This window comes from Peromyscus eremicus, chromosome 9 (assembly GCF_949786415.1).
Source record: "Peromyscus eremicus chromosome 9, PerEre_H2_v1, whole genome shotgun sequence".
Taxonomy (NCBI): Eukaryota; Metazoa; Chordata; class Mammalia; order Rodentia; family Cricetidae; genus Peromyscus; species Peromyscus eremicus.
The window spans coordinates 84,471,628-84,499,000 of NC_081425.1; the positions used below are offsets into that span (position 1 = coordinate 84,471,628).

At 50.8% G+C, this 27,373-nt stretch overlaps 1 protein-coding gene across 5 annotated transcripts; it reads right to left on the minus strand.

Moving 5' to 3' along the window:
• Window positions 1-1,039: 1,039 nt before the first annotated feature.
• Tkt (transketolase) lies at window positions 1,040-27,129 on the minus strand. Of its 5 annotated transcripts, none has more exons than XM_059273950.1 (14): window positions 26,918-27,129; window positions 15,974-16,091; window positions 15,006-15,119; window positions 14,298-14,395; window positions 9,395-9,586; window positions 8,700-8,818; window positions 7,032-7,225; window positions 6,262-6,426; window positions 5,481-5,637; window positions 5,239-5,369; window positions 4,539-4,622; window positions 4,327-4,420; window positions 3,257-3,379; window positions 1,040-1,332 (listed from the first exon to the last, which is right to left on the minus strand). In XM_059273950.1, exons 1-14 carry the CDS (start codon window positions 27,022-27,024, stop codon window positions 1,157-1,159), a joined length of 1,872 nt encoding a protein of 623 aa, XP_059129933.1. In that variant the 5' UTR covers window positions 27,025-27,129; the 3' UTR covers window positions 1,040-1,156. The 5 variants fall into 5 exon arrangements, with proteins under 5 accessions (XP_059129933.1, XP_059129936.1, XP_059129935.1 ...); XM_059273953.1 differs by lacking the exon at window positions 26,918-27,129 and adding an exon at window positions 26,511-26,662; XM_059273952.1 differs by lacking the exon at window positions 26,918-27,129 and adding an exon at window positions 26,098-26,196.
• Between the last annotated feature and the right edge of the window lie 244 nt (window positions 27,130-27,373).

The window sequence follows — 27,373 nt, forward strand, 5'->3', positions numbered from 1 at the left end:
ACATTAGACCAAGAGGCATGTCTTTTGAGACACACCTCTAAAATGCTATCTTGTAGTAAGGAATAAATAAAATATATGCATACAAAGTACTGGAGGTGTTCAGTAATGCGACTATCACCTCCATCACCTGCTGGGAGCAGTTGCTGCCCAGAGCTCAGGACACGATGCCTTCCCTAGTCTCCTTCCTCAGATTCCTATGCAGGGCGTGTGCTTAGCACTGTAGTACCACAGATGACCACCAGGTGGTGACCAAGCACCCCGGACTTCTGGTTTTAAGGTTTACTGGTTTTTGTTGTTGTTATGAACTATATAAGAAAAAAACACTGTAATTATGTCAGGGCTCCAAACTCTTGGCTGAGAAGCAGCCCTTTCCCACTATCCTTCAGTTGTCGCAGGCAGGGAGATGGCTTGCCTGCTTTTCTCGCTAAAGACGTTTTTCTGATATGTGGGGCTCAAGGCCTCCCTCCCAGGGTTCACCCTGAACCCAGTCACCCACTGAGAAGTCCCAGTCATCTCCCTGAGACCTACTTTCCCTGTTGTTTCTGGAGTTGGTGCCACACAGCCCCCAGCACAGCCAGATCTGGCCAAGCAGCTTACTAGCTGATCAGTTTGACCAGCTTCCTCTGCCCAGACTCAAGGGCAGACAAGGGCACAGCTCTACAAATGTGCCTCATCCTCCCCAAGGGCATGGAGTATTAACCAGGGAGCCTACCAGTGGCTCATGTCCCCCAAAAGGACAAAGACTAGGAACAAATGAGTCTTTCCACTCCAAGTTCTGACAGCAGAGTTGCAGGACCTTAGGGGACATGAGGAGGCTATGAAGGATCCAGGAAAGTTACTGGCTAAATGGCAGGGTGCAGTCAGTGTCTCCTGGCTGTGGCTGGCAGGGAGCAGTTGTAGAAGCTGGACAGGGGAAGGTGATTCCTGGGGACACCAGATCCCGACCCCAAGCCGAGAGCACCAACTGTCTCCCTCTCCCTTTATCCGTCCCACAACCTGCACTGGATATGTTCACAAAGAGAAAAAAATGGTCTCAGGGTTCATTTTTCTCAAAACATATATTTACGTCTTGTTGTCTCCTCTCAGTACATCTTTGAGCACCTTGCCAGAACCTCGCAGGAATGTGCAGCTCCCCCACCCAGCACCCCATGCCCTCCTAGCCCTTGGTGACAAGGCCCTTCACAGCCTGCACAATGGCATCCTTGTCAATACCAAACATCTTCAGCAGCTCAGCTGGCTTCCCACTTCTTGGTACCTGGCCAACAGCCAGGCGGGTGACAGTGACTCCAGGTTCACCCACTACTGCAGCAGACACAGCCTCACCTATGCCACCTGAGAAAGGAAAGTCAGGTAAGTCTTAGTCTGAGCCCAAATGTCAAAGATTGCATATGCTCCACTCCCCTTGCCAGAGCAGACATCACTAATCCATCACAGTAATAGAATAAGTAATCCATTACTTAGAATGTGCACTCTTACTCTATTCTTTTTTTTTTTTTTCTTGAGATAGCTCAGGATGGCCTCAAACTGACTGTAGTCTAGGATGACCTTGCTGTGGAATATTATTATTTTAAAACATATTTATTTATTTATTATTTTTAACATATGAGTGCTCTGTCTACCTGTATGCCTGAGTGCCAGAAGAGGGCATCAATCCCATTATAGATGGTTGTGAATCACTATATGGTTGCTGGAAATTGAACTCAGGACCTCTGGAAGAGCAGCCAGGGCTCTTAACCACTGAGCCATCTCTCTAGCCTCTGTGGAATATTATTTTAACTATAAAAAGATATGTTACATTTGTTTATGATGTGGAACATTACTTTAACTGTGTTGATGTGTGTTATATTTATTTATGCTGCATTTGTTTAATGATGTAAGGATGTAAAGATATGTTACATTTGTTTATGCTGTGGAATATTACTTTAACTGTGTTGAGGCATGTTATATTTATTTATGCTGCGTTTGACGTAAGGATGTGTGTTTAATTATGTAAAGATGTGTTGCATTTGTCTCACCTTGCCTGTCTAAGGCATCTAATTGGTCTAATAAAGAGCTAAACGGCCAATAGCTAGGCAGAGAAGGGATAGGCGGGGCTGGCAGGCAGGAAGAATAAGAAGGAGAAAAGAACGAGGGAGGACGAGAATGAGGAGAAAAAGGGGAACACTCCGGGGGCAGGAAGCCAGAGCTGCCAGCCAGCCAGATATGAGAGGCAGTGAAAGTAAGATATACATATAAGGAAAGAAAAGTAAAAAGCCCAGAGGCCAAAGGTAGATAAAGAGAAACAGGTTCATCTAAGTTAAAAAAGCTAGCCAGACACGAGCCTAAGCTAGGCCGAGCCTTCAAAACTAATAATAAGTCTCTGTGTCATGATTTGGGAGCTGGTTGGTGGCCTAAAAGAAAAAGCCTGATCCATGATCCTGAGCTTCTGATTCTTTTAATTCTTCCTCCAGAATGTTGGGGTTCTGTGTGTGAGCCACCTGCCCGATTATGCAGTGCTGGGGGTAGAAATCAGGACTTCCTGCACCCTAGGCAAGGACTCTACCACCTGAGCCAGGCCCGCATCCATTCTTCTTTGTAGCTTTGGCTGGTCTATGTAGATCAAGGTGACCTTGAATTCACAGACATTCACCTCCCTTTGCCTCCTGAGTGCTGGGATGTTGCCATGACACTTAACTTTATGTAATTAAAATATTTTTAATGTGCCTGTGGAACATTTTATTTTTTTTTAAATTGGTCCCCTGGAATAGGAGTCATAGATGCTTTAAACTGCTATGTTAGTGACAGGGATTGAACCAAGGCCCTCTGGAAGACTGCTGAGCCTTTCCAGCTCCTCCATTTATTTCTTTATTTAGTATGTGTGTGCACACATGTGCGGTACAGGTGGAGGTCAGCTTGACCCCAAGTTGTGCACTAGACCTTAGAAGCTCATGTCTTCCTCAGAGACTTCTCTAAGAAAGAAGTGGCATGTACTTGTAGAAGATGCTTTGAAAGGATTAAAAAAGACATTCTGCATGTAGCCAGAAAACCCACAGCCCTATGTCAGTACAGTCGGGACTCGGCCTCTTATGAGGCTTAGGCTTTGGCTTAGGGACCCGGCTAACTCACAGCTGCTGGCTGAGATCCACGAGCCCCGTCAGTGCTGAGTGGCAAAGGCAGACTGCCCTCAGAGGAATTCCGAGCCCTGTCTACACCTTGGCTCCCGGGCCCCTGCTCCTTTCTCTAGCCTTCCCGACCCAGTCTGGTACAGCCCAATTACCTTCATAGTAGTGATCCTCCACCGTGAGAATCCTGCCTTTGGTTGTACGCGCACAGTCAAGAATGAGCTTTCTGTCCAGGGGCTTGATGGTGAAGGGGTCCAGCACTCGGATGCTGATCTTCTCTGTGAGGGAAGACCAGAACACGGCTAAGAGAAAGGCTGCATGCTGTGCCCTGCCCTGTGGTGGCACTTCAGCGGCCCCTTATCCTGAATGGGGTGTCTTGGAGACTGTCTCATAGCTGTGGGCCAAGGAAGAACTACTCTCTGGGGGCTGGCTGTCGAGACTTTGCTTGCCAACGCCCTCTGGGAGATCCTGGTCAGCTGTGTGCCCTGTGGACTGTCCAAGGACAGATTGGTATGTGGGGGTCCTCATCCTCCTATGCCTTTGAGGATAAAGGGGGGCTTCAGATGTCTGATCTAAGACAAAGGTTTATGGAGTGATAGGAAGAAGAGCTGTAGCCAGCGACCCTCTCGGAGAAAAGCTCGATGCTCACCACGCCCGGCCGCCCAGCCTGGGAGGGGCTTTCTGGACCTCTCTCAGGCCTGGCTTGCTACAGCCTCAGGCCTGTTTGCCCCCATACCGCACAGGCCACTCTGAAGTCACCAAACCAAGCTACTACCCTTCGCTTCCTGGTGCTCACAGCATGAGATGTGGCATGTCTGGTGATCCTATGGAGAGGAGCTTCATGTCTGCCCTACGATATCATTAGCTAACATTAATACCTGTAATAATGGTGTTAATGCAAAGTCACACCTAAGTCCTCAGGACAGTCATAAAGGTTAAGAACCAGTTTACAGACGGGGAAACAGAGGCACAATGATGGCCAGTAATTTATTTAACTAGAGCCCAGCTGAGCTGTGACTCCAGCCTCACTGTCGGGCTCCAAGGCCTCTGATATGATGTACTGGGACCACAGGTTGGGACTAAAGTCATCAGATGTCCCAGAACTTGCTAGACATGGTGTAATGACTCAAAGGGTGGCTTCAGGGTCACCCTTTAACTAGATAAGAGTCTGTGTAACATGTAGACATCGCTCAGTCCGTGGCCTTCCTGGTCCCTTCCTCCTTACCTTTCTTCAGCAGCTCAGCAGCGGCCAAGGCCTCATGCAGAGTCACACCAGCCCCGATCACTGTCACCTGGTCGTCTTTGCTCTTCAGAACCACCTGGGGGTGACATGGGGACAGTGAAGTTCAGACTAGGGGCCAGGGTAGGGTCTGGTAGTGAGAGTAGCAGCAGGGTCGGCGTCTTTCTGGGGTTCTCTCAGACACGAAGCACACTGACCTTGGCTTGGCCAACCTGGAAATCCTCATTGTTGCTGTAGATGATGGCATTTTCTGGGCGGCTGGTCCGGATGAAACAGATGCCCTGAGATTGGAACAGATAAACTGAGAAATACAGGACAGCACTTAGATCTGTCCTGTGACAGAGGGCGGAGTCTTCTAGATGGCCACTCTTCCCAGGTGCAAGACTCTGCCAGCCATCAATTAATTATAAACTACAGTCATTGCGTCCCAGCTGCCACAGCAAGGAGATGGGACTTGTTCCCTGTGGCTGGCACCTCTGAACACATGAGGAGCATTCCCAGCTTGGCTAATCTCAGACTGGAAGCAAGAAAGTAGACTGATTGGCCTGACTTCTCGGTGGGGCTAGTCTCCAGAATGCCTCAGTAAGGCCGGGCCCTGCTCTCAGGCAAGAAACAGGAAGCTCTATATGCTACTCTGTGGCAGGGCAGCTCTTGATCTGAACCATTTACTCTGTTCTTCAACTCAAGCAGGGCAAATATTGTCCACTGTCCAACTGGATGCCATGATGTACTAAGAATGGTATGTTTGGTTCTTCCTAGTCTCGCTATACAAACACCACAACAAGGTCAGGAAATGCCTCCCTGGGCATCCAGTGACCAACTCTGCCTCTGTGTTGGCCTCCTCTTCTGCCTCTTTACGGAAGAGCTAGCTTCAAAAAGAACAGCTGCATGACTAACCTTCGTATTGGCTGCTAATTCCACCGCCTTCTCTGTGGCAACTCCATCGCTCGGGTAAAAGACGGTTGACATGGGGACTGACCGAAACATGGCCAGGTCTTCCAGGGCCATCTGTGAGGGCCCATCTTCCCCTGGGGTATTGAAAAGATGAAGAAGATGATGATTGGCTCCCTGGTCCCAACCCCTCCCACATCCACCGCTCTGAGGAAGGTAGTGGGTGCTAGCATCCGGTCTAAACTCACCAATGGACACGCCACAGTGGGAGCCACAGAGGTTGATGTTGCTCTCCGAGATTGCTGCCATGCGAATCTGGTCGAAGGCCCGAGTAAAGAAGGCCGCGAACGTGCTGCAGAAGGGCACCGTCCTGTCGCGGGTAGCACAGCCTACAGCAATGCTCACCTGGGGACAGGAAGGGCGGGTCAGCCCTGAAGAAGCAGGGAGCCCAGAACCCTCCTGAGGCCACACGTGGGAAGTGGAAGAGCCTATGATCCTAGCACGCTAATTCACGCGAGACCTCTGTAGATCTGTAACCTGTTTCCCAACCCCAGACTCCTATGACTAGAAATAATCACCTCAAAACTTCTCCCAAGATCATTTTCCTTTGATACCAGGTATGGTAGCCGTCTGTAATCCTAGCACTTGGGATATAGCAGGATCAGGAATTCAAGGCTAGCCTTAGCTACACACTGAAATCTAGGGCAGCCTGGGATACATGAGAGTCCAATTAAAAAAAAAAAAAGGTTCTATGGGCCAGCAGGTCCCCTTTACCACCACACCTGTCCTACATGCAAGCTCCTCCCACATGTAACTGTCCCTTGGGAATAATCACCCCCAAAGTGGCCATTCAAGGTCAAAGGTCAGTGTGGGGTCCTAGTTGCTCCTGTGGTTTCTCTGAGCTGGCCCATGGCTGACACTTGGCATTGCCAATATGGTTGCCCCAGGGAGGAAGAGGGCATCAGCCTGCCGCTGCCCCATCATGGTGGTTCTGCAGCTGTGGCTGGCTGTGCCTCTCAGCCTACCTACCATGTTTTGCTCGGCAATGTAGCACTCAATGAAACGGTCTGGGTGCTCCTTTTTGAAGAGCTCCGAGAAGGTGGAATTTTTGGTGTCCCCGTCCAGGGCAATGATGCGGTCACTGGCATGGCCCAGCTTGGCGAGGGCCTGTCCATAGGCCTTCCGGGTGGCTATCTGTAGGGAGGAACAAAGGCTCTGAGTACCACCGAGGCATGTGTAGGGCTGAGGCCTGGAGTCTTGTCTGAAGCTTCTGAGGGGCTATAAACATGGAAACGGAGGCTGGGCCTAGGAGTAGCACATGCTTGTAACGCCAGCACTAGGGGCAAAGGCAAGAGTTTGTTCCATTTGAGGCCAAACTTGGGATACACGGTGAAACTTGGCATCAAGAAACTCAAAACAACAACATAAAAAGGGAAACAGAAAAAAAAAATGAGCCCAGTGGGACCTGGAAACTGCCAAAACACAAGAAGACCAAGGGCCTGGGGTCAGAAAGCTTTACTCAGAGAAAAGCATAGACCAAGACCGCTCCACCTAGCCTTTACCAGACCACGAAGGAGCCCTGAACTCCAATCTTTTAAACTAGAAGCTTACTATGTGATCAAGTCCCTTGCGCTCTCTGAGCCTCTACGGGCACGTAACTCCGGCATCAGGAGCAGACAAGGAGCCTCAGCTTCCCTGTTTGCCATAGACTCATTCCTTTCCAGAAGGCCTAGACCCCGGGAAACCAGAGAACCAGCCCCATCCCGGTTCAATCCATCACTAAAGAGCCAACTAGGTACCTTGTCCCCCACTTTGTAGCTAGGTGGGGTGGGCATGCGGATGTTGGCAATGTCCACTGAAGGGGCATCCTCCTGAGGGGGCGTGGCCAGGATCTTCTTTTTGCTCTGGACCTGACTGTAAATCTCCTGGATAATCTGCTCAGCCATGTTTTTGGGGAGGGGCTTCCCATGCCATGAATCCTTGTCTTCAATCCCTGCGGGTATTGGAGAAGACAGAAGGTCAGGTAGGAATATCCACAGAGGGAAATCATGGGAATGGCGGTGTCACGGAAAAGAAGAACCCGGCACTATTAGGGACAGGAAAAGAGGGTCACAGAAGAGAACTTCTGCATGCCCGCCCACCACTCGGGGAAATGGCTCAGATGAACAGGAGGAGAAGGAGCCACGTGTGGGCAGATGTGTGTCCCCTTTGCCACTGTCCCCGCAGGCCCTTGCCCCAGACTCTGCAGCCCATGCTAGAGAACTCAGACTCAGTTTTGGGGGGAGTTGGGAGGAACCCCTGCCGGAAAACGAAGCGGACGACCAGAAGGAGAGAGAACTACTAAGTTTATCCAACACATTTGTGAGCAGAGTGAGGTCTTCCCATCCCTTCAGAGCTTCACCGTCTGGGGACCAGTGAGGCTTAACACCCTCTGAGGTCACCTTATGTCACTGTAGCCTAAGCAGATCCAAGAACAGACAGACCAACCCTCCCAGTCAGTACCAGGCAGTCTGAGGCACCTCCAAACCTAAATCTCAATGTTGGTTCCAAGGATGAACTCAAATCATCCCGTTTGGCAGCAACCACTTTTACCTACCACGCCATCTTGCCAGTCCCTCTTTCCTTTTGAGACACAGCCTCACATAACCAGGTTGGCTTAAAACTTGTTAAGTAGCCGGGCGTTGGTGGTGCACGCCTTTAATCCCAGCACTCGGGAGGCAGAGCCAGGAGGATCTCTGTGAGTTCGAGGCCAGCCTGGTCTACCGAGTGAGTTCCAGGAGAGGCGCAAAGCTACACAGAGAAACCCTGTCTCGAAAAACCAAAAAAAAAAAAACCAAAAAAAAAAAAAACCAAAAAAAAAAAAAACAAACAAACAAACAAAAAAAACAAACAAAAAAACAAAACTCGTTAAGTAGCCGAGGGTCACCCTGTTCTCTTCTGCCTCCACCAGCCGAGTGCTGGGGTCACAGGCATGTGCCTCATACCCCCGGTTCCATTTTCTGTCTTTTTTTTATCACAACCATTAGAACTGGGGTGAGATTTCTCGTTGTCTCTGATCACTTACAGCTTGATCCTTCCATTTATCCTCAAGGGATCTGGAGTTCAGCCGTGGGTGTCGGGGAGGGACTATTCCTGCCTGCTTCACTCTCAAGCAGGGAACCATTGTCGGAGGCCTGGGGAAGGTCTCTGCCAGGCACTACCCCAGGGCCCTGCTTCCTTGGGGGAGAATTCAGGTCTTTCCAGGAGCTTCGGGGCTGCACAGTGCCACGTTACACTGGAACCCAGGGCAGATGGCTGAAGCTGGCAGGGACAGTCCATTGAGTGACACCATATACTAAGGGGCTGTTTCACTCAGGAAGCGTCTGCCTGTCTATACAGCTCAGTTGAGACCAGTCAGTCACTCTAGGAAAATGACAGGCATTTCTCCAGGCACAAGGGTCTCTGTGGGGATGGGGAAACACACAGACCTGTGATCCCACGGCCCTTGAAGGTCTTGGCGATGATGGCTGTTGGTTGGTGCTTGGCCTGGCCAAAGGCCTTGCACAGCTCCTCCACGCTGTGACCATCCACGATGATGGCATGCCAACTGGGGACAGAGGTGGCACAGGGTCAGGGGCAGCCAGGTGCCAGAGGACCCTGAAAAGCCCCCAGGGAAAGATGGGGCCCAGCATCTGGGAGCTTGCCTGCATGCCACCCCATGGCCGAACTCCAGCTGGAAAGTCTAAGACACGACTGTTTCCAATCTGGACTTTCTTCCTTTCTCCTACATTATTCTGCTTCCTTTGCTTAGTTTTAATTTCCCTCCTTTCAAATAATTCAAAGCTTAGTTCATGCCCCGTCCTTTCGTCCTGATCCACTCATTTCCTAAGAGATGTTTTGGAGACCATGCACCGAGCTTGGAGCCCACGTGTTATTAGATTCATAAAATGTTTGGCTCAGTGTGCACCTGATTCCTCCATAGATACTGTAGACTTTTATACGCTCAACCATGTTATCTAACCTCTGTCAAGGAGCTGGGACAGCCCTGTGAACCCTAACACTCTACTCCACCCCACCACCATTGGGGATTGAACCCAGAGCCTTGTACATGCTAGGCAAGGGCTTTACCACTGAGCTAGGCCCTCACCACCACCTTTTTGGGTATATTAATATACATACACACCCAAAGGCCTCACAGCGCTTCTGGTAGATGTCCACCTGGTGCTGCAGGGGAGCTGGGTCGCTCTGGCCCAGCCGGTTGATGTCAAAAATGGCAACGAGGTTGTCCAGCTTGTAAATGCCGGCAAAGGCCATGGCCTCCCAGACAGAGCCCTCGGACACTTCCCCGTCTCCCAGCATGCAGTAGACTCGGTAGCTGTGGACAAAAGCTCATGGGAGGGCTGGTCCCTCTCTCCTGGGAGAGTGAGGCCCTCAACACCACCCTCCCAAGAAACCCGGACAGAGGTGCAGCCAGCCACATATGGCCATGTAGAGCAGGCAGCAGGGACACGACAAGGTCAATGTCATCACTGGGACCCTAAGGCCAGCCCACACTCCACAAGCAAGCTGCCAGGAGCCTCAGGACCGGCTGCTGAGATAATGGGGATCTGGCCAGTATGAATCAGAGTTGGGGCTGTTGAAACAAGAGTTAGAAGTAAGAGAGGTTGAAGGACTTGGGGGGTTGGCACCCCTCCCCAACAAAGACTGGATAGACGGGACCTTGGGAACCTGGGCTCAGTCAACCTGGGGGAAGAGACGAGGCAGAGCTGCTCAGCACAGGGACCAGGTAGGGCCTCACAGGGAGGCTCTTTGCAAGTTCCTCCAGCACAGCTTTCTCCCCTCCACACCGGCAAGGGCGGTCTTCTCAAAGCAGGGTGTCAAGGTACAAGTATGAAATCAGGGTACATTACTGAGAGAGCAGAGCTTTTGTTGGAGGGTGGGGTAAAAGGAGGTGAGGATCTGGAGGTCTTGTAGCAGTAGCCAAGAGTAACTGCCTCCATCATGGGCCCGCCCCATGGTTGGTGCTGGGCCCTGAGCCGAGTGACCTCCTTGAGAGGAATTCCCCAAATCCACAGAGGCCAAGAAAACACTCAGATCAGTCAAAGGACTTGTGTCTGAAGTTACATATCGGACTGTGTCCTGGACTGTCAGCTCCTTGCTGTATAGAAATGCACAGGGAGGGAGGGGTGTCAGGATGGGGAGGTGGGTACCCCTACACCTTGCCCAGTATTCAGCTGTGTGGTTCTGCCTGGCCGGGCTCACAGAGAAAGGCCCTCCAACTGACTACAGGCCCATAGCTAGGCAGCTGGAGTTGTCAGCATGACTCAGCACTTCCACAGGCCCAGGCCACAGAACTTCCTGCATGTTTCCCTGCCTGGGCCTTTTCTTGTGAGGTGTCTACTAGGTGGGGCCACTGGTACCCTGGATGGGAGGGCCCACATTTCAGACACACGCTTTTCTGGAACATGGTTTTCCTCAAGCCATCTTCTCTCTTCCTAAGGCTACTAGGGCCCAGACACCCCAAAGGAGCTCTGGTCTGACACAGCAGCTCCCCAAAAGGACCTCCATGATAAGAGCCAGAGAGATAGGCATGTGGGGATCCTGACCTCCAGAGCTTCTAGGGAGGTGGAATGGCTGTGTCCCATGTCCAATCCACTTCCACAAAGTCAGACTGGAACCAAGCTGGGTTACAACATAGCCTTGTACTTCAGATCAGAGACAGGGCTGGTCCCACAGGGTCAAAATACTAAGGAGAGGAGAGCATCCTAAGGTCCTGAGACGCTGGGAATGAGGCTGTGAATAGATGCGGGGGCCTAGAGAAGCCCGGGCTAACCCTAGCTGGAGATGCCAGATGTCAAATGTTAGGGACTGGCACTACACTATGATCCACTTAAGTACCTGTCAGCATGGCTCTCCAGAGGCTGTGAATTAAGAAGGCACCCGGTAGTCAATGACAGCATTGTCAATACTAGACTTACTCTGTACATCAGGGTTCAAAAAAATTCAAAGATGTTGGGGCTGGGGGAGTAGCTCAGTGGAAGAATGCTAACCCAGTATAGACAAGGCCTTCACTCTGCCTGCAAAAAAACCCAAAGATGTGAGACGTGCTGAAAAATCACAAAGACGTAGGCCAGTCTTTAAAAACTTGTTAGTTTCAGGTAGAGGTGCCTGCCTAATGTGTGTGATTCATTTTTTTGTAGTTAAGACAGGGTCTCACTATGCAGCCTTGTCTCACAGAGATCCACATGCTTTGCCTCCTGAGTGCAGGGATCAAAGGCATGCACTGTCCAGCATGCCAGCTTAATGTTAACCGGGATAGATTCCGTTTACTCCATTCCTTAGACCACAGAAATGAAAGCTCTACAGGATTAGAAGGAAACAATAAACAAGGGCCGGGGGCTGTAAGGTGGCGTCGGGAACTAAGAGAAAGGCCCGCGCTCACGGGAACCATCTTGCACGTCCAACAAAAGACTGGCTAAGTGACACAGGGTACCCACAGGACAGGACATTAGAGACACTAAAGCATCTCTTGTTAGTTTAACCCTGAGGAAATGGCCATGGTAGACTGTTTAGATGTTTAGGGCTCAGCAGGTACCCGATGCCACGCCTGACCACCGAAGTCCAGCTCCCCAAGTCCCTTATTGTCCTCAAGTTATCCACTGACCTCCACACCTCGCCACGGCATATGCACATTCGCCTCCTCACTATGACAAACCGGGGTGGGGGGTGGGGTGCGGGGTGGGGTAGGGGTTGAGGGGAAAGGTTAGCGTTTTAAAAAGCAGAATGTGAACTTACATTAGGGTTACAAATTTGTAAATCCTTTTATGAAGACTTAATGTGGAAGAAACATATTATTAGATTTCAATTAGGGAAAGGGGTTAAGAATCAAGAAAAGGGAGCCAGACTTGCTGATGCGTGCCTGTAATTCCAGCCACTTGTGAAAGAAACTGAGGCAAGGGGACCACAAACTGAAGGTTAGCCACAGCAGTGAGAACTACAAATGATAAATAAGGAAAGGAGAGCTAAGGCCATGCACACACTCTTTCTTTCTTTCTTTCTTTCTTTCTTTCTTTCTTTCTTTCTTTCTTTCTTTCTCTCTCTCTCTCTCTCTCTCTCTCTCTCTCTCTCTCTCTCTCTCCCCCTCCCTCCCTCCCTCCCTCTCTCTCTCTTTCTCTCTTTCTTTCTTTCTTTCTTTCTTTCTTCCTTTCTTCCTTCCTTCCTTCCTTCCTTTCCCTGCTCTGTAACTCAGTGCTAAGTAGGCAGTGTCCACATGTAACCGCACAGTGGCTGTTATCTTCTAGGGGACCTGAATTTTAAATTTTGTTTTCCATGGACTATCTCTCTAGGATGTGTTCTTTTCTAACTGCTACTAAACTTAGTGTATTTTATTCTTGTAAACAAGAATTTTAGCAACTCAAATAACAAGAGCATGAAGACTGTTAGACATACGTCTAAAATATAATTTTGAAAACCCTGGGACATTGATTTACTGTCCCTGAATCTCAAAGAGCAACATACCAGCAATTAGAAAACACTGAGAAACTTTTTTTTTTTAAATTGTATCATTGTTGATGAATAAATGTACTTTAAAACAAAACAAAACAAAAAACTTTTAAAAGAGCTTACAGGGAGAGTATGCCAGCAACCCATTTGGCTCCATCAGCATGCTAGCTCTGGGTGCCTGGATGGGCCCGATAATCTCCTGGTGCCCTGGCCCTTCACCCCCCACAACCCCACCCCTACACGGTACTGTCTGAGGGCCCAGGCTTCAGCTAACCCTGGCTCTAAGCCACCACAGCCTCTGGGAACCCACTAAAGCCCTTCTCCCTACACTGGTTTGCTCTATTATGTTGAGGTCAGAAAACGATCCTTCACAGGGAATTATTTCAAGCAGCTGTAGGGAATAATTAACTCACATCCCTGGTTCTAGGCCAGATAAAATGTTCTTAAGCATACACCTCATCCTCTGCGACACTTCTTCTCAGAGTGAATCATTTCTGGGTGTAGCTTTGCTCGCCCTAAAGCTCAGTCAGGAACTGCGGCCAAGGCTGTGCTGGGGGTGACCCTGGACTGAGGGGCTGGGTCTCTCCAGAGAGCTGATCCAGAAGCCCCACGCCCAAGAACTTCCTGCGAACAGCAGGTGCTTCCCGGTATGGGGGCGGGGCAGTCAGGCTTCCTACAGCCACCTGTGCCCAGAGGGACCTGGCTGTGGCCTCTCTTCAGCAGGGCTGGCCTACAGGGAAGTGATGTTCCTGGCTGTAGGCCATTCCCCTCCAGCCCTCCTAGGAAACTCCCTGCCCTCAGGGCACCTGGGGACGATGGGTGTGCCTCTGGACACTCAGACCAGAAGATCTAGGTAAGTATTCTTCCTAGTGACCCCTCACACCCCTCCCCTCAGTGGGGCTTCTCCAGGTGAAACCCAGCACTCAGTCTTGCTCCCACACGGTGGACTGGAGGAACTGTTCGGACCAGTGGTTACTCCTAGCAGCCTGTTCACTCTGCTTCTTAGGCGCAACCTGTCCACAGCAGATCAAGTGGCTGAAATCTGTCCCAAGGGCACTGGGAGTTCGAAAAACCTCCTGAGGCCAGAATAGCTAAGCTATCCACCAGGCTGTACCCACCCACCCACCTCAGTCTCTACACTAGCTGATGGGAGGTGCCTCGAGGACCCTGCCCTCCAGAACATAATTTAATCCTCTTCATACACAAAGGCAAGTCGCCCCGGCCAAGCTTCCCGGTACCCAGTCAGACATGGGGGTGGGGAGGCAGGCTGCTCTGACACTTTCAGGAGCCGGGCACCAGACTGAGGGCACGTGGTAGCACCATGTACTCAGGATGCAAACCTGACCAGACAGCCAGACTCTGGGAGGGTCCTTTATGTCTGAGTTGGTCTCATCTGAAAGGAGGTGCTGGCCACTTCACCATCTCAGGGCTTTGAGGGCAGAAGGGGGCACATGTTGTTGATTTTACTCAGCCCCAGTCAGGCAAGAAGAGGAGCCGGGGCAATGTAGGAGGGGCTAAGCCTGGGCCACTGAGGAACCCCCTCAAAAAATTACCAAGGGTAGGAGTGGGGAGCATTGGGTTACCTGGCTTTGTCGAAGTATTTGCCTGTGTATGCCATTCCACAAGCAGCTCCCAGGCCCTGGCCCAGGGAGCCAGTGGCCACATCGGTGAAGGCTTGTTTCTGTCGTAACAGAGATCCACAGTTATTCAAGGGGCCAGGAAAGAGCGTTTCCAACTCACCCCCTAGGGTCTTGGCTTCTCTGGCCATGGCAGCCAGGGCAGCATCCCCACCCAAAGCCAGTGAAGGGCCCCTGCAGAAGGTCCTTCTGGAGACTGAGTTCTTATTCGGACAGCAAAGTCACTCTGGGAGTGGGTTCAGTTCTAAACCCTGCCCTCTAGTGAACTGTGTGACCTCAGGGTGGGAACTAAACCTCTCTGGGCCTCAACTGCCTCCTCTGTAAACACAGCTGATCACATAAAGCAGCTAGAGATGGGTAACAGGGATTATAACAGATAATAGAGAGTGTTTGGCTCTCGTGAACACCTAGACCACAGTGTGCCTGTGATACATCAGTATGTGCTGGGATCAACCTGGCACCAAGGGACAAAGCACTTCCTTCCCTAGGTAGGTACCACTAGCACTCTGCCATCACCTCCTGACTGGCTCTCCACGGACCTCTCTCTTTTCCTTCCTCATCATAGTCGGCTCCTCTGCCTTTCCCCTCTCCCTCGTGCCTAGGAAAGAGGGAGACGAGGCAGAGGCCCAGGAGGCTCCCTGCTGGGTGACTTACCGGGACAGGATGCCCATCCAAATCAGAGCTGATCTTCCTCAGGTTCAGCAGCTCTGCCTCAGGCAGGAAGCCAGCTTCAGCCCAGACTGCATACAGGATGGGAGCTGCATGGCCCTGTGGGGAGGGGCACAAGGAGGTCAGAGGCAGAACTGCAGGGACCGTTTCCACTGCACATGCTGCTCCCGGCCTTGGCCGAGCTGGCCAGCCAGGATATCCATTTCAGATGAGGAAGCCAGTGAAGGCTACTTCTCCCCTTTCAACCCTCTCCAGACGCTTGGTTTTCAGCCCAAAGTTCCCACAGTCCAAAGTGGGTAGGCACCATGACAGGTGCAGGGGGCACAGCTGTGCAGCTGGACAAGTCCAAAACCCCAGCAGGCAGCCGCCACCCTAATCCCGGTTGCTGGCATGGGACAGACTTGGACAGACTTCTAAGCCTCACAGCCTGCCCCGGGAAACCAGAGGCTGCTGAGCCAGGCCAGAGGACAGGTGGATTTCGGGCAGTTGTGGTATGGTTGGCGGCTGTGATTTTTACTAGAAGAGGAAACACGGGGTGTCGGCCCTCCCCAACTGTAGTGGACTGTCACTCACAAGGAGAGCAAGCTTTGGCCCTCAGAATGCTGGCACAACACAGAGAGGCTCAGGCGGAAGGCGACACAGGATCTCCAGACCTGGATTTCAGTGTTGCCTGTCAGCATCAAAACTGAGCACACACCCAGCAGAGAAGCGCAGGTCCTTCTGCCCCCTACCCCGCTTTGTGAAGTCTCTGATGTACCAGGCTACCGTACCTGTTCATTTTGGTCCCTTAGCTCAAGTTCAACTTGTCAGTTCAGCACAAGGCACAGAGCGGGGAGTAGGCTGAGCAGGTAGGGAAGGAAGGGTGGGCTGGGGCTGGGCTACCGCTCACCACCATTCCAGGGAACCCACAGGGCCCGGCCCCAGGTAGGTGTGGCTAGCAGCAGGGCTCTTACCTTGGAGAGCACAAAGCGATCATTGTGAGGGTTTCGGGGATCCAGGGCCTTGTAGCGCATGGTATGGAAAAACAGGACAGCCATGATCTCGGCAGCGCTACAGCATGATGTGGGGTGGCTGTGGCCAAGGAGAGAAGACAGGCATGAGCATCCTGGCCACAGACCCTGGCCTACAACATCCACTCTGGCACGTGTCGGGGCCTGGGGATGCCTGTTCTGAGGAGAACACACACAGGCAGGGCTCATCGGAGGGAGCCATGGGCTCCCACTACTTAGAAACAAAGTATATGTTTCAAGGAGGCTACTGTTGGTAGCTTAGGATCTAGACTGGCTTGGGTACCAGGGACTGCCATCCCATGCCAAGAGTACCCAGTATGGGGGGTGGAGCTTAGTCCCTACCTAGGAGTTCCTAGAGGGCTTAACTGGTCAAGGAGCCACACCCCAAAGAGACTGCCCAGAAGCCACCTGCTTATAAGGAGCAGTCTGCCCACTCCGGGGTCCACTGGGGCCACGGGCAGAGGGGTAAGGGAAGGTTTGCAAACTGAAACATCGGACTTTAGTTTTCTGGTTGTTTTTTGAATGGACACTCTGAAGGCTAGCATACAGAAACGTGCAACACACAAGCTCATCTCCACAAAGGCTATCATTATAAAAATAACAAACCCCTCCTGCCTGCCGGTAGATAAGAGCTGAGGTGGGGTTGGCAAAAGCAGGAAGCTGCCCTTCCAGTTCTGGAGTGGTAGGGTCTCTATTTCAGAGTCTTATTTTGACAACTGAATGGTTTTAGAAAGCACGAGGATTATATCCTAGAGGCTATGTGAGTCCAGGCTTCACAGGATCACTTGATTAACCCGGTCCCTACCCCGGAACGAGGCCAGAGGCTGTCGCTCCGGCCAGTTGCAGTCTGCCTAGCCACACTGTATTAAGGTCGGCCTCCCACACATGCAGCTCGGCTCAGCCCTGACGCTGTTGCTCGAGGCGCTTCACACTAAAACATGCCAATACCAAGCCCAAGGGCACATGCAACCCTGGGTGGGATTCACACCAGCAGCCTCCTCCCCTCTGGGGGCTCCCCATCAAGTTAGCCGTAAATCGCTCCCAGCAATAGACAGGTTAGTAGAGGAATCCAGAACTGTCCATGCTGGTTTAGTTCCCACGTTCCCAACACACGATAGCCTCATACTTCACCATCTCTATGAACTCCTGGTCATGGGGGAAAGACACTACACCTGAAAAGAGGGAGGTGAGGACATGTCAAAGAGAGACTCTTGTCAGTCTCAGCGGGACCCTCACCCCTTGCCCCCAGCTCCCACTTCTGTTGAGAACACCCAGGCCAACTGCCCTTCCTACCCTCTGAGTACAGCCCCAGTCCTAAGACGACTCAGCAGTTAAATGCTCTTGCAGAAGATCCAAGTTCTGATCCCAGCACCCACATGAGGAGCTGCCTGTAACTAACCCCAGCTCCAGGGGTCTGACACCTTCTGGCCTCCACAGGCACCCGCACTCACATATGCATACCCATATCCACACAACTAAAAATAAAATAAATCTTTTTAAAAAATGAATGCAATAAAATTTCGGGGGGTAGGGAACGGGAAATGGCATGGCTTGTTATGAGAAAGCCCCAGTCGGGAAGGAAGGGCCCCAAGAAGAGAGATAAGGACGGGGACTCTGCCTATTGACCAAGGGGTGACACTCTGGCATGGCCATAACTAAGGAGGACACCCAGAGAAATTGTATGGCGGAGTGACGTCTGTGGCAGAGGAGTGCCCAAGCTCACACACAGCAGACATGGAGGAAGGTGAGGAGTTACAGGAGATCCCATAAGTTGATATGTGGAACAAACTATTGATTTATGCTTTCCTTGCTAGGCCCCTGAAGAGGGTACCTACAACACATCTGGCCAGCTGCTGATGTAGTCTTCATACCCACTAAGTGCTTTCTCAGCGGGGGCGGGATGTGTGGATATGGGCTGCATCATGTGGGATATGTGACTTAGCTCATCTCCAGGAGGCTCTGCTTCTTTGTTTATGAATGGGGATGCTGTGAAGGGATCTCGGGGAACCAGTGAGAGCCAATGCAAAGGTACAAAGTGGATTGGCCACTGCCACTAGTGGCTTATTTTAAGATTGGGTTACTTTTGTTTATGTTGCATTTGTTTAACTCTGTGAAGCTGTGTTATTGTGCCTGTCTAAAACACCTGATGGTCTAATAAAGAACTGGTCAAAAGCGAGGCAGGAGAAAGGATAGGTAGGGCTGACAGGCAGAGAGAATATATAGAGGGAGAAATCTGGGAGGAGAGGAAGATCTAGGAGCCAGAGAAGGAGGAAGACTCCAGGGTCCAGCCACCCAGCTACACAGCAAGCCACAGATTAAGAGTGAGATACAGAAGTAAGAGAATGGGAAAAGGCCAGAGGCAAAAGGATAATTTAAGTTAAGAAAAGGTGGCTAGAAACTAAGCCAAGCTAAGGCCAGGCACTCATAAGTAAGAAGAAGCCTCCATGTGTGTGATTTATTTGGGAGCTGGGTGGAGGATCCCCCAAAAGACCAAAGACCAACCAGCAACAATAGTGGCTGAAGGCACAAGGTGCCAAACCTCTCAGGGCCTTCAACTGCTCACCTACAGACCAGGACTCTGGTTCGCCCATCACTCCAGGCAAGAGAGAAGCAATGAGCCAAAGATCGAGAGAGGATCTTTGCTGTAAACTGTGAAGTGCTGAGCACCGAGGAGACATGGCCACTCTTAAGCCCAAATTTCTAGAACACCTGTGGGGCCAGAAGCACAGGGACCTGTGGCTTCAAGACCGAACTGTCCTTGCAATCCAGCCTGCCCGAATCAGATACCTGTGGGTGCCATGGAAAACATAGCTGAAGATGCATCTGAGCAGAGGTGGCGTGAGGGGTGGGGATAGTCACCCTACTGCCTGTTCTGTGTGCTGCACAGGAGTTACAAGTACACTCGGCTGCTTGTTAAACAAATAACTCTGCCTTGGCCCAAGGGGCCATTTACAATCTCAATCAGTTCAGTCTACCCAGAAAGAGTGCAGTTTGGAACCAGGTCCCAATAATGTCTCTCCCACCACCACACACACACACACACACACACACACACACACACACACACACACTGGCCTTCTCCAGATCACACACAAGCTTCCTTGGTCCCCTCTCCAGGAGGGCGTCCACCCCTATAACATTCATTCCTACTCTTGGGCTTCCCAGTAGAAAAAGGCCAGAGAAGATCCCCCAAGGGGCCTCAAGGTGAATGAACAAACCAGAGAGGCCAAGCACTCATGGCCTCACCATGGCAGCCTCCAATGCTTAAATCTACAAAAGAAAAGACTCGGGCACCCAAGGGGGTACTAAAACAAACAAACAAACAAACAAACAAACAAAAAAACTGGACTGAACTTAAAGAGAGCAGAAAAAAGATGTGTTCAGGTACACATGTGTGTGCATGAAGGAGCCAAGGTATGGTCTTGGTGGTCTTTCCTCAGGTGCTGTGACCTTGGTTGATTTTTATTATTTTTTTATTTTTTACTTTTCAGTTCTTCAAGACAGGGTTTCTCTGTGTAACATCTCAGGCTGGCCTGGAACTCACTCTGTAGACCAGGTTGGCCTCGAACTCACAGAGATCCACCTGCCTCTGGCTTCCGAGTGCTGGGATTAAAGGTGTGCGCCACCACCGCCGGTCCTTGGTTGATTTTTGAGACAATCTCATTGGCCTGGGACTCACCAATTAAGCTAGACTGGGTGGCCACTGAGCCCCATGATCCACTTGTCTCTGCCTCACTTGCACTGGATTATGAGCATACACCACCACGTCCACAGGCTCTGAGGGGTTCTCAGGTCCTAAAGCTTGTAAGGTATGAACTAACACTCCAGCCCAGAAAAAAAAAATTAAAAATAAAGCAAAAGCTGAAGAGGTGGCTCAGAGCAAGAGCACTCACAGCTCTTCCAGAGGATCCAGGTTCAATTCCCAGCACTCACAATGGAGGCTGACAATTATCTGCAACCCCAGGGATCCAACACCCTCTTCTGGCCTCTGTCGGCACCACATGCATGTGGTGCACAGACATACAGGCAAAACATTCATACACGTAAAACAACAAAATAAATAAAAACCCTAGAATTTCATGAAACAGTAAGAAAATATGGGGCTGGAGAGATGGCTCAGTGGTTAAGAGCACCGACTGCTCTTCCAGAGGTCCTGAGTTCAATTCCCAGCAACCACATGGTGGCTCACAACCACTTGTAATGAGATCTGGTGCCCTCTTCTGGCCTGCAGGGATACGTGCAGACAGAACACTGTATACATAATAAATAAATAAATCTTAAAAAAAAAAAAAGAAAAGAAAAGAAAATACATACTATAAAGAACCAGAGCCCAGAGCTAGTTCTTTCTAAATTATTATTTTTGGCAGGGCCAGTTCCGGGATCAAACCCAAGGCTGCCAAGGAGAACAAGCCCTCTGACAGCACACTACATACACCTCTAGACCAAAAGCTAGTTCACAAGGGTGGTGTGAGGAGTGGGGAGACACCGAAAATCTAGCCAACTTGTGACTCATTTTCTTATGAGAAGAGCAGTATCAGACACAGCAGTGAGAGCAAGGCGTGGTGACATATGCCTGTAACCCTAGCACTCCGGAGCCCAAGGCAGGCAGGCAGACGGCCATTTCAAAGCCTGGGCTCCAGTAAAGACCCTGTTTTTGTTTGTTTTGTTTTTTTGTTCTTTTGTTGTTGTTGTTCTTTTTTTTTTTTTTTTTTATTTTGTTTTTTCGAGACAGGGTTTCTCTGTGTAGCTTTGTGCCTTTCCTGGAACTCACTTGGTAGCTCAGGCTGGCCTCGAACTCACAGAGATCCGCCTGGCTCTGCCTCCTGAGTGCTGGGATTAAAGGCGTGTGCCACCACTGTCCCGCTTGTTTTTTTGTTCTTAATAGGACTCAAGGCACAAATATATGGTGACTATTCTGACCTACCTGATATAAAAAGATTTGAAAACAAAACAGTTCTGGGGAAATGTAGTTTACCCAAATGTACCCGGAAAAAAAGATAGAAAACGTGAGCCACTTTGACCACATAGAAAGACTGTGTCAGAGAGGCCTGTTCCCCGAGACCCAGCAAGCCTACACACACAGGAACACACGGAAGAACGCAAACATACGTTCCATGTGTACCCTGGGGGACAAACAAGAAGGCTCCCATGTTAAACAGCAAGAAATGGTCTGGAACCAATGCTGCATGCATCAACAGGACAGATGAATGAAACACAAGGGAACACAGATAGCAGAGGTAACGAGGGACCTACCCTTTACAGACCCAACATCAACGTTACCTCACAAACACAGCATGTGAGAAAAGCACACCAGAGACATGACAGAGACGACCACATTGTTTGTGAATACATACAAATGCAGTGTATACACACTATAAAACAGAATAAAGGGGCATTTGGGGTGTTTTTATGGGAGAATGGGAGATAAGGAAAAGGACAAAGAAATCGCCTCCCTCCATCGATCCCATCTTATTTTTTGAGACAGGGTCTCTCATTGAATCTACAACCCACCGACTAGCTAAACGGGATGGTCAGTGAGCCCTTGGGGTCCTCCAAACGGAGCTGGGATTACAGGTGTGTATTGCCACACTTGGTTAATTTGTGCACATGTTCCCCTCCCCTTATATTTGGTAAATTGAGTGTGGTGCACACATCTGTAACCTCAGCACTTGGGAGGTAGAGGCAAGACTGTTTCCCATGAGTTCAAGGCCAGCTTGCTCTACAAAGTGAGTTTCAGGCCAGCCTTGTTTCTAATAAATTCAGGGTATCAGATGGAAGTCCGTCAACAGTGAGCTGATTCCCACCCAGAATGAATCTGATCCTGGACCTCAGACCATTCCTTCAGATCTTTGTCTGACGACACCTCTCCTGAGCCAGTTAATATCTATATTGACATTATCACATATCAGGTCTAACATGCTTCTCATTTTAGGGTTGGGACTGTCAGGGTCCTCAGAAGTCAAGTGACCTGTCCAGAGACCCAGTGCCAGTCACCAGCAGGGGTAGGACAAAAGCAAGAAAATGTGTGACATACAAGGGAAGCTGTAAAAAGAAATGAAGCATGAAAAGCCATGCTACCATGTGAACAAATCTACATATTATGCCATGTGAAAGAAGCCAGACCCAAAAGACCTCATTCTGTCCAATTCCATTATGATAAAATATCCAGAAGAATTAAATTTACAGAGACAGGAAAGCTGAGCCAGTGTGGGAAGGGAGGAAACTGCAGATGGGCAGAGAGGTCTTTCAGAGGCTGGGGCATGTCCTAAAATTAAAGGTAATAAATTCACTAAAATTACCATAGATATAAAAAAAAATCTTAGCTGGGCAGTGGTGGCGAATGCCTTTAACCCAGCACTCAGGAGGCAGAGGCAGGCGGATCTGAGTTCAAGGTCAGCCTGGTCTACAGAGTGAGTTCCAGGGCAGCCAGGGATACGGAGAGAAACCCTGTCTTGAAAAACAAACAACAACAACAACAAAATCTCAGAATTAGCTGAGAATACAATTCAGCGGTAGAGAGTACATGCCTGGCTCTGGGTCCACTCCCTAATACCACAAAAACAAAACAAGTCAGACGTGTACATTCAAAACCTTTCACTCTGCAAAGTGTCCCTCCACGGGGCAGTTACTGATCTGTCTCTGGAAGGAGGGCAGTGCTGAGAAAGGCCAGTGGAGGAAGTTCTCGGGTGTCTGTACTTCCCAGACGAGTTGTACCGCCTTCAGCCATCACACGCTTCTCCATGCAGGGATGCAGCCAACTTCTACGCAAGAGACGCCACTGTGAGCTCTGCTCGACCTCACCTCTAGATACGACAGCCCCAGCTCTGTCCAGGTCCCTGGTCTCAGGGGTGTCCTGGACACCCTGGGGAAGAGAACTGCTCCTGATTCCATGGGACCAGGCTCTGGAGACAAGAGGCCAACTCTAGGAGTCGGTTTGAGTTCACAGGAAGCCACGAGGTGATCTCCAGCAGACCCCAATTAGCGCCCGCCCCTTTGTTCCCAGGTTTAAGGAATACTGGCCGTTAGCTTTGCTGATTCAGGGCTCACCCAGGCAAAGAGCCCAGTAGTTCAAGAGCTGCCAGGTGTCTTCACCCTGAATTGAGAAACATGGCTGCTGCTGCTGCTGGTAATGGTGGGGCAATCTCAACCGCTTCGCTCTTGCCTCAGTCAGAGCCAGGAGGGGCAGGAGGAGTCAGATGTCCCCAGGCAGCCTAAAAGAAGCTGGCCCTTGGGAGCCCTGTTCTGCCCCATGAGGCTGAAGCCACACAGGGGGCTAGAGTCTTGAGAGGGTCCTCTGCACATCTGGTCAAAATGCCCCTGAATGCCGGAGTTGGGGGACAGGAAAAGCTCCAGCCACTTCAAGAGCAGGCAGTGAGACCCCAGGGTCTGCTCACCCCAAACCCTCAGCCTCACTCCTAAGGGACCTGATTTGAAAATCATGGTTTGGATGCTATTTATGTGTTACATGTTGGAGGTTTGGACCGGGGTGCAGAGGTGGTATGGAACACTGGAAGGTCCTTGGGGGAGCAGAGGGTGTATGCTCTTCGACTTCCTGCTTAGCTGTGTTTCTTCTTCTCTCATATTCCCACCATGAGCCTTACCCTCACGTGTTTGGACTCTCTCCATCTAAAATTACAAGTTTAAACAACAACAACAACAAACCAAAAAAACCAACAACCTTTTCTTTGGGCTGGAGAGCAGACTTAGGGGTTAGAACTACTTTATTGCTCTTGCCAGGCATCTAGGTTCAATTCCTGGCACCCACCCAATGGCTCACAATCACCCATAAACTCCTCTTCCAAGGGATCCAATGTTCTCTTTCTGACTTTCATAGACACCAGACATGTACATGTACACATACATACATGCAGGCAAAACACACACACACACACACACACACACACACACACACACACACACACATACAAAATAAGTCTAAAACCAAAATAAAACCAAAATAAACAAATTTTAAAACCAAAATAAATGAAAAAAATTTCTTTGCAAAGTTAGAGTGCCTCATGTATCTTATTACAGTTTAAAAAAAAAAAAAAAAAAGACTAACCAGCTTTCTATGATCCCATCATTTAAAGATGGAGAAACTGAGGCACTGAGAACAGTAGGGTCTTCCTGACAAGGACATCACTGCTCAGAACAGAGAAGGATTAGATCTATTTCCTCGTGCTCACAAGCCGGGTCTGGGCCTACCCTATCCTCCCAGGTACTCTCTCCAAAGCTGTGGAGTCAGAAACACTAAGGGACTCCCTGAAAGCACAGACTACTTCCCCTGTAAGTCAGGCCTGACTGGGGTGCTCCTGCAGATGACACTTGGCTGCAATTGGCTAACACAGTCTAGCCCTGCAAGGTGAGGGCTGAGAACTTTCACCACTAAACTCAGCAACCCGGCCACTTCTGACAAGGCCTTTGGAGTTTCCTTTTGTTAAAGCTTGGATGAGTTGGACCCCTGCCACAGCGGCATCGGCACGTGGAAGATGACCCCAGCGAGTCCAGCCACTGTGGGTGCTGCCTCAACAGAAAGGCCTCTGTGATGTTCCACCCACCCCACTCCCCACACAGAGGCCAGTGTGCTGACTTTCTGTGGCCTGATGAGGCCTGCTGCTCACAGGGCTGATGAGACAATACGGTCCACTCAGGACCGCTTGCCATTCTGAAATCAGCAACCTGGACCCTAACTGATAGGATGTCCAGCCTCAGTGGGTGGCCATTGAAGACTGGACCAAAGTGTTCTCTCTCTACCAGATCCCAAATTGTCCCAGAAAATGGGACATATCGATTGGGTGGTCAGTTTGGCTATCTGCTCCTGACTGGGTCAGAACTTCAGTACTGAACCTGCCTTGATGGAACTCACTCACTGCAGTGAGCCTCCAAATAAACATTCAGGAGCCAGAACACACTCATATCAAGCCTTCCTGGAATATTTTCTGTACACACATACCCTCTTTGCACACACATTTCAAAATCATTCTTGTGACAGGGCTTGAGGAGCAATGTTACTTCCTGCTGAAAAAACATTTTCCCAAGTAGTACTTTTCTGCACCTAAAATATACCCAAACATGCAAACACACACCACATACACACACACACACACACACACACACACACACACATCGTATTTTACATACCCACCTCTGTCATTTTGCACATGGATACTTTCAGAGTCCAGGGAATTCCTAAGGCTACAATGTAAAACATTGGTGTAACTCTGTAGCCACCTGCAACACTTTCCCCTGGAGACCACCCCTGCTTTGGAAGTAAGCCCTATTACAGCTGAAAATGTTACTTAATTTCTCTCCAAGCTATACCTGACTTTCCTCTGCCCCTTCATTCATTCTCCAGCCTGCTATCCGCCCTGCGCCCAAGAGAACTTTCTGAGAAGCCAGCCCCATGCCAGGCCATACTAAGTAGCCACTGACTACCAGTTTGGGCAAATGACGTAACACACTCCTTTTCAGCGTCTTCATGTGTAAACTGATTATCAGGAAGGAATCAAGGATGCTGTGTTACTCCAGGAATTCCCGCCTAGCTGCTCCCTGATCTTGGCAAGGTCTGAATGCTTATCAGTTTTGTAGAATGTGCAGCTGCAGAGGTAGCAGTTAGTTAACTGCTCCGCCTCTCTGGCTAGACTTCAGACCTGAAGGGAATCGTAGGGGCCAGTAGAGAACAAGCAATATAGGACACGAAGACCTACTCTGTGCTAAGCTAAGGAGAAGATCGTGTTGAAAGGAAGTCAGTTCTCTACTTGGGCAGGGAACACCCTACACCACAGTCAGCGATCTAAACCCAAGAGAGATAACGGGTCCAAAGTATGCATGGGAAGTACAGTGGCAAAGGGCTCCCAGCCCAAACCTTCTGAGAACACCCCGTCTCAAAAGCACGAAGGGTAAGTAGGAACCCACGCTAAAAGGCCAGAGAGATTAATTCTAATAATATATCCTGTATGGAACTGGCCAGAATCCAGAATTCTGGTCTTTGTTCTAAGCTCACAGCTTAGTTGGGTTTCTGAACACTCCCAACCCAGTCCCCCCAAACCATTCCGCGAAGCCCACACCTCCTTGTCTCAGTGGTCTCACACCAAATCCGACAGAAACCTCAGAATTTCTTGAAACCACCCAGTGTGGAAACACCGTTACCCCAGAACTTCCCTTTCCGTGTGGGCCCCGCGCCTTCATTCTACAAGCTTGGCAAACCTCCTTCTCCCGGCCTCGCCCTCCAACCTCCTGGCTCGGGTCTGATCTTAGTCTCCCTTCTTCCTTCTCATGCCCAGGGTGTTGCGAACACGAGTCACCTCCCCGCCCCCACCCTGAAGTCCTCAGCGGCGCCGGGATCCAAAGCAGGACCCCAACCCACAGAAGGTAGGGGTAGGAATAAGTGTCGAGGAGGAGAGCATGGTTAGAGATGCGGGGAAGGGTGGGCCCCGAGTCTCCTGCAAAATGGTGGGCTCTACACACATTCTCCGCTTACAGTGCAAGGGCTGAAATGCCAGCTTTCGCTGTGACCTTGAACAACTGATATAAATCCGGAACCTCAGTTTCCCCCTCTGCAAGTCAGTGGAGCCAACAGGTTGGTGGAGAGGGATGGGGCCCCCACGTGCGCCAGGCTCTCCCGCCAGCAGTCATGGTGGCCTCCGGGTGCAGCCGCGGAGCTCGGAGGCGCGCTGGGGTGCAGGGGGAGCCGGGAACCCGGGCCGGCTGGAGGCGCTCGCGAGGCCGAGGCCCACGCGGCGGAACCCGGCCGCTCCGGTGCAGCGGAAGACTCCGCCATCTGACCGCGCCCCCGCCGCCGCCCTCGTGGCGACATCGTGCAGCGCGACACGGAGCCAGCGCGACCGTGGGACCCGGCTCCCCGCCCCGCCAGATCCGTGCGCTCACCCGGAGCCTGCCGCGGTAGTGGCCTGGATGGAGCTGATGCGCAGGCGATTGGCCGTGTCCTTCAAGGCCTGCAGCTTCTGCTGATCTGGCTTGTGGTAACCTTCCATGGCGCGATCCGGCGAGGACGAGGACTCTGGGGATAGAGACGCAGAGCCGGTGGCGGCTCAGGCGGTGACAAGCAGCGGCCGAGGCCCGGTGAGGCGGGCGGGCGCGTTAAGACTCCTTAGGACCCGCCCCAGGGGGCGGGGCGGGGGCGGGGCGGGGCGCCGGATCACCCCAGGCCGACGAGTGGCCTTCAGCCCCGCCCCGCACTTTCTGGACAACAAGCTGCCAGGCCTGGGGTGTCTGTCTGGGCACAGGGCTCTGTTGGAATTAACCACCGACGCTAACAATTTCAACAAAGTAACTTCACCACTACTCCAGGTTCTAAGCGTGGCTCAGAGCTCGCCGGCTGTT

Excerpts from the sequence above, each read along its gene's own strand:
- Tkt (XM_059273950.1), bottom strand. The coding sequence starts at position 27,024 with ATGGAAGGTTACCACAAGCCAGATCAGCAGAAGCTGCAGGCCTTGAAG. Across the intron at positions 16,092-26,917 it reads ACTACCGCGGCAGGCTCCGG|CCACCCCACATCATGCTGTA; the intron begins GTGAGCGCACGG and ends CCTTGGCCACAG. Across the intron at positions 1,333-3,256 it reads GGAGGATCACTACTATGAAG|GTGGCATAGGTGAGGCTGTG; the intron begins GTAATTGGGCTG and ends TTCCTTTCTCAG.